Here is a 12,820-nt window from a genome sequence, read left to right on the forward strand (position 1 = left end):
TCTACATAAAAAATAAATAAAAAATTTGAACATCCCTGCAGTATCGTCATTGGCTTTAGCCGAAACACGACAAAAAATGTTAACGGTGATAACAAAACATTTTTAATATGACATGAATATATAGCAAGCTTCACAATAACTTGATCATAATTATTACAAGGAAACAAAAAGTCCCAAAGTAAAAGAATAAACGCTAAAGGTTAACAAAAATCTGCTGCTTCCTGTTGGGATGATGCATTCAGGCTCCGCTTCACACGTAGGCTTTGGCGCTGCCGCCGTCGTACGAGACGTGCGCCGCTTTGTAGATGTTCATGTTGGGACTTGGAATGCCTTTGCTTGTGTAATTGTAGGAAAGATGTCTGTGGGGACAGGTGACATCATTACATGAGGTCAAATCACATCACCTTTAACTCTTTAGCTGCCACTGAGGGTCAAAGGTCAGGCAGCAAATGAATGAACGTGCCTTTGTTTCACTACTAGCTCAAATGGATCGAACCTCTACATACAAAGTGATAAACTCATTTAAATTCACAGCAGAACAATTAAAAAAGCACACTATTTGACGTCTATTGTCGACAATGGCATCAAAAGAACTACGTACAATGAATCTATGGAAGCAGAGCACTCCTAATGAACACACATTTTTCGATGCACCCACAACACGGCATAGTGTGTTATGTGACGTCACTAGTGTGCGCCCATGGCGTCATTCGAAAGCGAAATTAGCTATTTCTTTAAAATGCAAGTTATAACTGAAAGGTGAAAAAGTACAAAACAGTATAATTTTATACCAACGACCTTTGGTGTCAAATGGGCTTACCGGCAGCACCCTCTAGTGTACATAAGGAATACTGAAGGAACATTTGCTCACATACATACATACCGTTCTGGAGGCGAGGAGCTCTTCCTGTAGGAGCAACACAGCATTGCGCCGCCCAAAAACGCCAAACCGGAAGCCGCCCAGCCCAGATAGAGGCCCGTGCCCAACTCGAACCTGCAAATCACGTACGTCCTGATCCTCTTCACCACCACCACCACCACCACCATCATCATCATCATCATCACTCACCTGATGCCATTATAAAGCGGATCGTAAAAATCGTGTATTACTCTGCCGGCGTACCAAGACACGGCGATCAAGGTGGTCGCACCTGCACCAAAGAAATACCCAAACAGATTAGGTCGTAATTACCCCCGGCGTCCACTCACCTGACAGGATGAGCATGACGCCTCCGCTCAGCGTGAATTGACCTTTGTCCCCGCCTACCCGGCTGCACTTGAGGCCCAAAATGGCCACGATGATGGAGGCCAGGCCCACCAGCAGAGATGACACCATGAGCGCGCGACACGCCTGCACGGGCGCTGCCAAAACAAATGCAAACTAAATATCCAAGTGCTGATATATAGTATACCGTATTTACTCGCATATAAGCCGCACCCTTAAAATTGCCTGTAAAACCGTTGAATTTGACAATTTCTTAAGAAATCTTAAGAAAAATCACGTATTAAAAGATGCTAGCGACATTTGGTTGTGTCTGGTCACTCATTGGTTGCCTTGGAGCGGTGGACGGTTTGAAACCTGGCAAGCCGAGCAGCGTTTTGAACTTGGCGCACTGCAAGCTCCCCAGTGAGTTGGCGGCGCAGCTCATCCAGAGGCCTTCGAACTGCCATTGGCTGCTGCTCAGAGACTCGGCCTGACTCCGCACCTTCCACAGCTGCGACGACGTGCAGCTGGACTGTAGGCACCACGACAGCACCCCCGCGACCAGCCCGCATATGTGCAGACTGGCAGACATGATTCCCTGACCAGGCGAAAATGCAAACGCATCAGAAACGGCCCTGTGCGCTCGCCCGGTACAATTAGCCTAGCATGCATGTTTTGGGGATGTGGGAGGAACGCAGAGTACCCAGAAAAAGCCTGGGGAGAACGTGCAACCTCCACACAGGAAGGTCCGGATCTGGGTTCGAACTCTCGATCCCAGAACTGACATACTAACCTCATTTTCAATCAGACATTATAAAATCTGTATAATTTAAAAGACTTTGCAATATTGTCCAGATAGAAGACGTTGATTAGCCTAACCAGAAAGGAAACAAACACATCTGTCCAACATTTAGAATCAAACGTTCTTGGCGCGTTCCAGTTCCAAATAAAAAAATGGATCAAACTCGACCTTGCATCCAGTTCTTACCGTCCACTCGAGCCTGGAGGTGGAGGGCCGGGTGAAGTGTTTGTGCGATGTCCTCTCCTCCGGTGCGTTCGCTTACGAGTGGCGGCGTCTCGCTGGCGCCAAAACTGAACGCCTAAGCGAGACTTTTGGGTTTCGGGTCAACGAACTGTGCAGAAGAATGACCCTCCAAAACATACGTCAGTGTTTACACGCCACCATTACGCGGTTTCACTTCAAATGCCCGCAGGGCTCAAATAAGATGACATTAATTAATTAATGTATAGACCAATTGTAAGGATTTAAGCTTAATTGGTGTCCATGAAGGAGAGTTTTTTTTTTTTTTACAAATCAAGTTTCTTTGTGACAGAGCTTGGTGGACTTTAGACTGTTAAACAGATTTTGTTTGTTTGGACAACTTGTTTCAGTTGGTGACCAGTGTTTTATTTTCTCATGGAAATCCCCAAAAGGGCAAAAAAATAAATAAAAATGCCACAAAATTGAAGGCGAGTGAACTCATTAAATAGAAATTCAATGAAAATGGGGATTGGCAAAGACAAATGACTCAAAATGTATCCCAAATCAACAGTGACCAGAAACTCTAGATATATAATACAAAATGATAAAAGTTAGTGAGCCATAAAGTCCCCAAAATCAACAAGAAGTGACCCAAAAAGGCCCTAAAATTGACAAGAAGTGACCCAAAAAGGCCCTAAAATTGACAAGAAGTGACCCAAAATCAAATGTGACTTGTAAATGGCCCAAAATCAACAATAACTACAACTCAAAAGCTCCATCACGTTGCTATAGCAACCAGTTTTTCTTCAAAAATGTTTTAATAGTCTTTATTGGTATTCCATAAATACATAAACAAGAAGGAGTGGCAGGAAAAAACAAGTGAATCTATGAACATGTCCCAAAATTCTGCATCCCAAATTAGCTTCAATTGATGATAATCCATCAATGACACCCAACGGGATGATAGTAAATGGTTAAAAAAATAATCACATGAAATTGAAAACATTTGCATTTGACTTTTACTGGAGAGAAACATTTATGACTGCCATTCTATTATAAAACATTTTTTTCAAGACTTGAAACTTTTGAAATCAGCAGTGGAAAACAAAAAAAATGCAGTCTTTACGGTGACCGTTGGTCAGGTTTTGAGCCAAGTGGGGGACCGTAATTGCACCCGAGTCCATTCGAGGGTCCTACGCGGAAGCTCCCGGCTCACCTCCGTTTCCGCCACCGCGACCTGTCCGCAGCTCGTGCCAATATTTGACGAAAGGCTCCCGGTTCTTCCAAATGAGCTCGTGGCCGAAGAGAATGTACCAGCTGGGGGAGGAAACGAGAAAGGGAAAAAAATTGAAAATAGTTTTTTTTTGGGGGTAGAAGACATTTCACCCCCAAAAGAAAGCAACAAGTCTAATTTGTGCGCATATAAGTCGTACCCCAGTCATAATACAAGTTACGAATACGGCTTATACGCGAGGAAAATACGGTAATTTTGAAACATGGCTTTATATGAACTCACACGCCAAACAGGGCGCCTCCTAAGTGGGCGGCGTGGTCGAAATACCTCCAGCCCAGCACCAAACCTGCCGTATCCATGGCGATAATGGCTTTGAGGGCCTGCGGAGAGACACGGATTTAGCGAGAAAAGTCAAACAATTGACGGACGGGCGGGCGGGCGTTCTTACGTGGGCGGCGCTGAACGTGAACATTGGGAGGAAGATGATGGCCAGTTTGGCCTCGGGAATTTTGGTGCAAACGGCAGCCAGGATGGTCATGATGGCGCCTGACTGGGGGGAAAAAATCACATAGACAGGTCGAAGGATCGGTGCCAGAATTTGAAGCTCCGAGACGCAGGAAGTGGCGGTCTCACCGCCCCCAGAGAAGGGCCAAACCTCCCGGTGGCCATTTTGCTCACGTAGCTGAAGAAGGTGGAAATCACTCCTGAGAACACACATTAAACCATCAGATTAAAAAATGACGATGGATATAAATATAAAGATAAATTAAGTTGAGGACTATGGGCATTAGAGATTTTTTTTTAAATAAAAAAAGAATTTTGACTTTGTTTTTTAGTTTCAAAATGATTTATCAAATAAGACTTTTTGAAAATAAATAGCATAAATATCGCCACAGCGCCCCCTTTCTCTGTGTGGTCGAGCGGTGTAAGTGCATGTTAAAATGATGGAATTTTTAAAATATTATCGTTGACAAAAATCATTTCATGATAATTATCGTTATCGTTTTATCGCCCAGTTCTAATATGAACTGACAATGGGTGTGTTGGGTGTTGTTGTTGTTTTTGGTGTGTTTGGTGTTGTTATTGTTATTTTTTTGTTTTGTTTACCAGCCGACAAGTAGACCGCCACAAACTGCTCCCGTCCCAGCATGGAGACGGCGCTAGTAGAGAAGCTCCACAGGACGTACATGTTGGCGGCCATGTGGAAGAAGGACACGTGACTGAAGGTGGACAGGATCATGGGCGCGCACAACGTCTCTGCGGACAAACACACGTGTCATGTCAAAACAAAGATGGCGCTTCTTGGTCTTCCAAAGTGCCAATAATGATGTTGGTCTGACTGGAGGCGGGGTCTGCGGTGAAGTACTTGAACATAGCGCGCTGCAGTCGCGGGACTCGCCAGCAGCAGAACACCACCGCGTTGACGGCCAAGATGGCTGCGGGTGGGACAAACGTAGCGGAAATCAAAAAGTGGAACGAGAGGATGACCGGGCGACCGCTCTGCTTACCGGTGACTGTCCTCTGTCCTTCGCTTAAAGTGTTCCACCAGTGGTTGACCTGGGTCAAGCAGAAATGAAATCGCTATTGATTATTAAAACTACATTGACGCCTTTATTTTTTAATGACGACAAATTATTTCTGACCTCCGTGACCTTTGACCCCTATTACACCAAAATGTAAGCAACACATCTGTTTCATATTACATAGTATATACTGCAAATCTAATTATAATCCCTTTATTCGTTTCTGGGATGTTGCAAAATAATTTCTTGACCTCTGTGAACTTTGACCTTTATGACGAATAAGTCGTCCATAAGATTGCGACTAAAAGGATTGCACAAAATCGAACAAAATTGATCCGAGCGCGTTCCAGGGCACGAACCGATGGATGAACTCACCTCCTTACGGACATCTCCTCGCTTCTGCGGCCGCACTCTCTCCAGCCAATCGGCTCGCAGCTCGTCGAAGTAGCTCTGCACGCGAGACTTGAGCGACTCGTACTGCCAGATAGCCGCTGAGCCAAAGGAGCAGCCTGTAAACTGACGGGAAGTCAGCAAACTACAACTTTTACTACCTGTATACTTAGCATTTTTGAATAAAATAGCGCCTCCTACCCCCACAGTGAAAAGCAGCGGACGCACCAGGCGTCCAAAGGCTCGTGGCGAGCCGGACGACGGAGGCGGTGACGTCCGCCGGTGGGACGCCACCTCTGATGAGTCCAAGTGTACGAGTTCATCCTCAACTTTTTTGCTTTCTGGCTTCCTGGCAACCTTCCGGAAGCCGGAACGCTGCTGCAAGCTTTGTGTCCACCTGCTGCAGAAATGGAGAAAACATCAATGCTAATGGCGTCATTACTTTTTTAGCGTGTGAATTGAGTTAGAATAAACTTGACCTGTTGTTTAGTCAATGCTCACATCTGGTTCACATTAAAAACACATTAAAGACGGGAAAAAACCCTGACAAATGAATTATTTGAACAATAATGTCAATTTTCTAAACCCTATTTATAAATACTATTTCGTCTAGATAGGTAAACATTACAATTTGAAATGAGAAAATAGCTTCTCAGACGAATAAACAACTTCCAGCATCCAGAGAAGTAGTCAAAATGGCGAAATATGAACAATTAGGTATTTATAATGCTTTCCTTAGCATTGGCACCATTAATAAACCATGGAGAAATGTCAAAGTAACTTTTAAAACACGGCTAGCTCTCAATGAAGGTATCCTTAGCTGGCCAGCTAGCACAATTTGACTCCACTCTTCTACGAGGTTAACAACAGCAAGCGAAGGCCAGCCTGTCGGATAGCCGACCTGGGCTCCTTTTCTTCGGCTTCGTCTCTTACCTGCCTCCCCTCGCGACCCGGAGAACGTCCGCCCCGGTCCGACTGAACAGGACGGCGTAATTTCCCCACGCCGCCATGTTGGAGAGACTGTTCATTTCCGGGCCAGGGATGAAGATGGAAGGAGGTGGTTTGCATGAAAAACTACAGCGACATCTATAGGATTAAGAACGAACAACTACAAAAACAAAATATGAACGTGTCAAGGCAGCGCTAGAAAGACGAATTTTATATGGCCACTTCTGCCAAACCCTTCACAGTAAAATATTTTTGGCACTCGTAATATCCAATTAATTGGTCTTCTACGCGATATAAACGTGAAGTCTGATATTGTATCTTAATTTATACTGTAACAAGTATATTTTATTTCGTTTGTTTCACATTTCTGACACGCTATTGCCTTTATTGTAATTTAACAAGCGGAAGTGCAACACCTTTTTGACGGTGATCATTTTAGCTATTGTGGCTGAGATTGTGGATGCTGTCCCCTGGTGTCGGTTCAGTTCGTCTACGCCCGTTTCTGCTCATCGTCCCGGGCAGAAGCAGCACCGTGTGAAGCCCGACCGAAACCCCCCAGTGGAGGAGAAACCATGGCCGCCCCCGCTCTCTCCAGTCGGGCCAGCTCTGCGGGAAGCCTCGGGAATAGCCCCACCATGGCCGCCACCGGCGCCGGCAGGTTGCCCCACGGCGGTGGCGCCGGGCCCGAATTGGACTTCAGGTCGGCGGCCCGCATGGAGGACCTGAACCGCCTCATCCAGGAGTTCAGCAAGCACGATCAACGCGAGTACGACGACCAGCGAGCTCTGGAGATCCACACGGCTAAGGATTTCATCTTCTCCATGCTGGGTGGGGTACACACAAACGCATCACACAGTACGGGAACAGACAAAAATACGCCACAAAAACCAGGGGTTCCCCCCCAAAAAACTTGCAAAACTGCTGGTAAAAATGCAATTTATTAACAATACTTCACCTTCACGGCTTGAACAAAAGACACTGTACACACAAAATACCTGATATTTTCTTCCTCTGCTCACTTTGGCCCCAAAGGAAGGAAAGTGTGTTTTCCAGGTTCAGCCAAAAGAAAAACAACTACCACAGAAATGAAATTTAACATCATAAAAAAACGCTGAAAGGGGAATATTTAGATTTTTTTTAATCTATAAATGAATTAAAAGAACTGGATTAAAAGGCCTGAATATTCAGTTTTTATAGATCTAAAACAATGTTAGTTTAGCTTTTTATATATATTTTTAGATTTTACAAAATGATTTTTGAACTAAAAACACAGGAAGAAATGATTAAAAAAATGCAGTTATTGATTTAAAAGGGGGGAAATAAGGAAATATAATGTACATCTATACTCTTCATTTTAATTTGATCCTAAAACAGAAAGTCGGCACTCATGATTTGCTTTCTCGGGCCACACAAAATGATGCGGCGGGCCAGATTTGGCCCCCAGGCCGCCACTTTGATACCTGTGTTATAATCCCTTTGTCGGAAGCACTTTTCTGAAGTCCACAATGGCTTCCAGGAATGGTTCAGAAGCTGGACCAGAAGCTCCCAGTGGCCAACGAGTACCTCCTCCTGTCGGGCGGCGTACGGGAGGGCGTGGTGGACATGGACCCGGACGAGCTGAGCGCCTACGCCCGAGGAGCCGACTACGACATGGACTTCACGCTGCTGGTGCCGGCGCTCAAGCTGCACGACCGCAACCAGCCGGTCACCTTGGACATGAGGCACTCGGCGTTGGGGCACTCGTGGCTCAGCCTACGTCTCTTCGACGAGGGCACCATCAGCAAGTGGAAGGATTGCTGCACGGTGGTGGAGCACATCAGCGGGGCGGCCAACTTCTTCTTCTCGCCCACGCTGGTGGCCGACTGGTTCTACCAGGCGGTCTCGCTGGTGCTGCTGGAGGTCTGTGGCCTCTTTTACTGTTAATCAGGCGTGGGTTCTGGGGTTTGAGGTTTCAAACCCGGGTCCAGGCCTTCCTGTGTGAAGTTTGCATGTTCTCCCTGGGCTTGCGTGGGTTTTCTCCGGGTACTCCGGTTTCCTCCCACATCCCAAAAACATGTATGCTAGGCTAGCGGGTTGAACACTTGAACTATTACGAGGTTAAAATCAATACGGTAATCCCTCGATTATCACAACTTCACCTATCGCATATTCACGATTTAGCGATTTTTTTTTCTGCTATTAATTATTATTTTTTTTTTTAAGTTCATAAAAATGTGAAAACCCACGCTGAAACGCGTAAGCAGAAGCCACTCTTGCTACTAGGACTCATCACTGAAGAATAAAAAAATAGGGATGACTTTTTGCGATTTTTCAATTATCTGGTCTACATTAACCGCGATATTCAAGGGATTACCGAATATGACGAACATTAAAGCATAGAAATTCCGACTAGATATGTTGGTACTATTACGAGATGCTAACGGTAAAACAGTCATTTTGTGGCTTCAGGTGAACCGAAAATAGTTTGACTTTTGTCGACGTTATGTCTGCGTGAGCACAAAACCGGTCTTCTCGAAATGTTAGGATATTAGAAGTCCAAACAAGTCGTGGTGAAGAAAAGTCACCTGCTGTTCCTCCTCCCCCACCCAGGTGCAGAAGAAGCCCCAACGGGGCGTCCCCCGCGTGGAGAAGGTGGAGCGCAACGGCACGGTGGTGTCGGTGATCCTGGGCGTGGGCAGCAGCCGCATGCTCTACGACGTGGTTCCCGTGGTGTCCTTCAAGGGCTGGCCGGCCGTGGCCCAGAGCTGGCTGATGGAGAACCACTTCTGGGACGGCAAGATCACCGAGGAGGAGGTGATCAGCGGCTTCTACCTGCTCCCCGCCTGCTCGCACAAGGGCCGGCGGGAGAACGAGTGGCGCCTGTCCTTCGCCCGTAGCGAGGTGCAGCTGAAGAAGTGCATCTCGCCGGGCTTGACGCAGGCCTACCAGGCCTGCAAGGCCATCATCGTCAAGCTGCTGTCGCGGCCCAAGGCGCTCAGCCCTTACCACCTCCGCAGCGTCATGCTGTGGGCCTGCGACCGGCTGCCGGCGGGCTACCTGGCGCGGGACGACCTCTCCGCCCACTTCCTGCTGGGCCTGGTGGACGACCTGCAGCACTGCCTGGTCAACAAGACCTGCCCCAACTACTTCATCCCGCAGTGCAACATGCTGGAGAACCTGTCGGACGACGGCGCCGTGCTGCACGCCCGGAAGTTGTCGTCGGTGCGCTCCGACCCGGCCGAGCACCTGCGCACCGCCATCGAGCACGCCAAGGCCGCCAATAGGCTGACGGTGGAGCTGCAGTGGCGCGGCGGCGGCGGTGCCGGCGCGGGCGGGGTGGGCGGCGCCAACCCGCCCTCGCCGCAGTCGGACGCCGGCGGGGAGAACCAGCCCGACGACCGGCTGGCCAAGAAGCTCCAGCAGCTGGTGACGGAGAACCCCGGGAAGTCCATCTCGGTCTTCATCAACCCGGACGACGTCACCAGGCCGCATTTCCGCATCGACGACAAGTTCTTCTGAAGGTCCTTTTTTTTGTTTTTGATTTTTTAATTCTTAATCTTTCTCCTCCTCCTCCAGGCCGTCCATGGCGCCTTTTGTTCTCTCGCGTTCTCCTTTCTCACTGTGTTCTTACCTACTGGCGGCCTTCAGACTGACTGACATCCGGAAAGCCATTCGGAGGAATTCCCCCAGCCGGAGAAATCCACCCGGATGTCCGTTTTAACTCATTTTCCCTAAAAGTCACCCGACAAAATCCCCTTCCGTCGACCCATGTGGACGAATGTCATTGTGGAGGAATCTTTTCTGAGCAGTGCTTCTCAAATTCTGCTAGCAACTACCAGCAGGGGTAAAAGGGCTCCCTCTAGTGGTAGGCAAAGCTCATTGTACATTTTAAAACGATAAAGCGCATAGATTTAGGTCCAGTTTCAGAGTTTTCCACCAAATAGGTTAACATTTGACGCTTTATAACAGTTTCATTTCTGATATTTAGGGCAGGGGTGTTAAACGGTGGGTCCGTGGCCCAGATTCGTGTCAACTGGATCTCGTGCGGGCCAAAAAAATTCACTTTCTTAGTTACAGGTCACTTCCTGTAAATTTTGGATCATTCCCAGTCTGCTTCATGTCTGTTGCTTGCGTTCTGTTGACTTTTGGGCATTTACTGGTTACCTTTTAAGCCATTTTATGGTTACCTGGTAACTTTTTAAATTTAAGTTGACCGCAAGGCTTGAAAGAAGGAATGCGACTGCGGATAGGAAAGTAAAAATGACAAAATAAAACGTTGACATTCATTTTTGAGAAGCACTGTTCTACAGAAACCCACCGGGAACCGCCCACTTAAAGAAACTGACGCCAAAAGTGAACGCACCAATCTTAACGAACTTTCTGAGTGTTCACCGTTAACGAGCGGCCACGTTTTACCAAGCGTGGCGGCAACACACCGCCGATTTTCACAAAAACACTACGGCAACACCGACAACACGAAAAAAAGGTACTTACGGAAAAGATGTCAACACTTTTGACACATTTTTTCCTCACAATCGATGGTATTTTTTTTGCTTTGCTTCACAACGTGCACCTAAAAAATGTCTAAGTAGGAATTTGTCTTACTTTTTCGATGGAGAAAACGATTTGTTAAAGTCATCCTGCTGGTTTTGAAAGCTTGGTCTCGTTTCGATGGTGGCAAGCTGAATGTTTATTTTTAAAATATCAAAGTGTGAATGTGATCTCGAATGCCACGTTTTCAACTCGCATGTTACATGTTGGAAAAGCAGCTAAGGTGGTCACCACAAAACTTTTTTTTCACTGTACGATTGTCAAAATTACACTTTTTTTGGCACGATACACGGAATGGAATAATGAACCCCCCAAAAAGCCAGCGATTTGACGACTGCTTGTTAGCATGCGATTGAAATTTCGCACTGAATGTAAAAAGCACCGACGTGCGTTTTCTTGCCGTGACGTCATTTACGAGTGTTATTTTTTTTTTTTAAATCACCTTTTTTTTTAAATTTCACGTTTGGCACGTTTGTTAAAATGCTGAAAATGTACGTACAAACAGTCTTATTTCAATGGAAAAAAACACTGTGTTATATTCGGGTCAATACGATAGTCCCTCTTTGCAACACACTGCCAACTAGTGGCCTGGCATGGCTATTACACATACTTTTTTTTGCGCGTAAAACTTAGCTGCCTCCCCTTTTACGCGCACATGCTAACAGCGGCGGGATTGACTTTTATGCAAACACCGGAGCTTTGATTGTACGTCCAATCCCCAGTTTTAGCGTCACCTTTCGTACCCGTCGGCACTCAGGTTTGAAAATCTGCTGCATCGAGACAGAATGTTCCTTTTAAATAACATGCACTAATACTTTGTGGGTTTTTTTCGTCGCACCGTTTCAGCTATGTGAATCTTTTTCAATGTTTTAGCTCCAAAATAACATATCTGCTGTATGTTGTGCACTGTGAATTCATCTCTGTCAATCCTCCTTCTCATTTTTGTTTTTAATACGTTGATGTTTTTTGTTTATTATTTATTAACCGTCTTAAACTTTCAAAGCCTGGTGGTTAGAGAAGTCCACCATGTTTTTAGGGGAGTGGCGACCCACCAGGTTTATAAACCACACACACTGTATGGAATTTTCTTTGTAAAAACTTTTATTCCCAGGTCATACGTATATAAATGTCATTTTTAAAAATGGTATTCGCTTCCCATGCATTTTAATGGTACAAATATGACAGAATTTAATAGTTATTTGTTACATGCTAGTCCAGAGTTGGGCAAACTTTAAACTAAAAGTTTAGATTTAAAATTGCTTCAATAATATTGAAAATTTGCCATTTTTTCCACAGTAATTTGACTGATCTACAGAAAACGGTTGTGTAAAAATAAAAACATTAACAACAATTAATCAACTTTTAAAGTAGAAATACTGTTTCTCGCTTTTTCTGTTAGAACACGACTTGCTGTACCAAAAAAAGTAGAACTAAAACGTTAATATATTGCAGTTGTTTTTGTCTTCATCATACTAGTGAACATTATTAATAATTCTGTTCAACACTGATTTTCTTGTAACAACTACAATATTTTTTTACTATTGAAAAAAAAGTATAATCTTAAAATTAACACAAATAGTTTGCCCACTCTTAAACTGGCTGGAGAAATTGAATGGGATTTGTGATGATCCAGGCTGTATATTTCTCAAAGCATCATGGGATTTGTAGTCATTTCACTTCTTGCAAACCTTTGTACCCTTTTTGTTTGTGTTGCAAAACTAAAAATAGAAGAAGCTCCATAAAATGTCCATTCTCGTAAGTCCCATTCCTGCATCCTCAAGTGCAATTAGTGAAAACCACAAGCACGCAATGTACGTATGCTCCTCCTCCACATGGCTAACTACACAAGTGCCACTCCCTTACACACCCTGACACACACAATTGTATCAATGTCATTCACCTGATCGATTGAAAGTGATTTGTCGTGTTATTGCTTTGCCGTGGATTTCTTTATGCAAATTTCCACTCCGGGGCGACGCTCTCACTCCTCATCCTCTTCTTCACTGTAC

At 45.4% G+C, this 12,820-nt stretch overlaps 3 protein-coding genes across 3 annotated transcripts; 1 reads left to right on the forward strand and 2 right to left on the reverse strand.

Moving 5' to 3' along the window:
* Positions 1–79: 79 nt before the first annotated feature.
* LOC144084086 (claudin-1-like) lies at positions 80–2,426 on the reverse strand. The gene is made up of 6 exons (XM_077612403.1): positions 2,193–2,426; positions 1,580–1,802; positions 1,210–1,362; positions 1,070–1,151; positions 884–994; positions 80–359 (listed from the first exon to the last, which is right to left on the reverse strand). Exons 2-6 carry the CDS (start codon positions 1,794–1,796, stop codon positions 251–253), a joined length of 672 nt encoding a protein of 223 aa, XP_077468529.1. The 5' UTR covers positions 1,797–1,802; positions 2,193–2,426; the 3' UTR covers positions 80–250.
* A 571-nt stretch (positions 2,427–2,997) lies between these two features.
* On the reverse strand, positions 2,998–6,385 carry parlb (presenilin associated, rhomboid-like b). Its single transcript, XM_077611395.1, has 9 exons — positions 6,267–6,385; positions 5,535–5,733; positions 5,319–5,459; positions 4,761–4,977; positions 4,528–4,677; positions 4,054–4,124; positions 3,869–3,970; positions 3,703–3,800; positions 2,998–3,503 (listed from the first exon to the last, which is right to left on the reverse strand). Exons 1-9 carry the CDS (start codon positions 6,359–6,361, stop codon positions 3,380–3,382), a joined length of 1,197 nt encoding a protein of 398 aa, XP_077467521.1. The 5' UTR covers positions 6,362–6,385; the 3' UTR covers positions 2,998–3,379.
* A 350-nt stretch (positions 6,386–6,735) lies between these two features.
* Positions 6,736–11,956, forward strand: LOC144083969 (nucleotidyltransferase MB21D2). Its single transcript, XM_077612197.1, has 3 exons — positions 6,736–7,109; positions 7,798–8,180; positions 8,871–11,956. Exons 1-3 carry the CDS (start codon positions 6,854–6,856, stop codon positions 9,777–9,779), a joined length of 1,548 nt encoding a protein of 515 aa, XP_077468323.1. The 5' UTR covers positions 6,736–6,853; the 3' UTR covers positions 9,780–11,956.
* Positions 11,957–12,820: the final 864 nt, after the last annotated feature.

Source organism: Stigmatopora argus, chromosome 10 (genome assembly GCF_051989625.1).
Source record: "Stigmatopora argus isolate UIUO_Sarg chromosome 10, RoL_Sarg_1.0, whole genome shotgun sequence".
In the NCBI taxonomy this organism is placed as follows: Eukaryota; Metazoa; Chordata; class Actinopteri; order Syngnathiformes; family Syngnathidae; genus Stigmatopora; species Stigmatopora argus.

Coding starts and splice junctions, on each gene's coding strand:
- LOC144084086 (XM_077612403.1), bottom strand. CDS start 1,796: ATGTCTGCCAGTCTGCACATATGCGGGCTGGTCGCGGGGGTGCTGTCG. Junction 1,152..1,209: donor CGTCATGCTCATCCTGTCAG/GTGAGTGGACGC, acceptor TCTTTGGTGCAG/GTGCGACCACCTTGATCGCC. Junction 360..883: donor AGCTCCTCGCCTCCAGAACG/GTATGTATGTAT, acceptor CTGTCCCCACAG/ACATCTTTCCTACAATTACA.
- LOC144083969 (XM_077612197.1), top strand. CDS start 6,854: ATGGCCGCCCCCGCTCTCTCCAGTCGGGCCAGCTCTGCGGGAAGCCTC. Junction 7,110..7,797: donor TTTCATCTTCTCCATGCTGG/GTGGGGTACACA, acceptor AATGGCTTCCAG/GAATGGTTCAGAAGCTGGAC. Junction 8,181..8,870: donor TCTCGCTGGTGCTGCTGGAG/GTCTGTGGCCTC, acceptor TCCCCCACCCAG/GTGCAGAAGAAGCCCCAACG.
- parlb (XM_077611395.1), bottom strand. CDS start 6,361: ATGAACAGTCTCTCCAACATGGCGGCGTGGGGAAATTACGCCGTCCTG. Junction 4,125..4,527: donor GGCGGTCTACTTGTCGGCTG/GTAAACAAAACA, acceptor GTGTGTTCTCAG/GAGTGATTTCCACCTTCTTC. Junction 3,504..3,702: donor GGAGGCGCCCTGTTTGGCGT/GTGAGTTCATAT, acceptor TTCCTCCCCCAG/CTGGTACATTCTCTTCGGCC.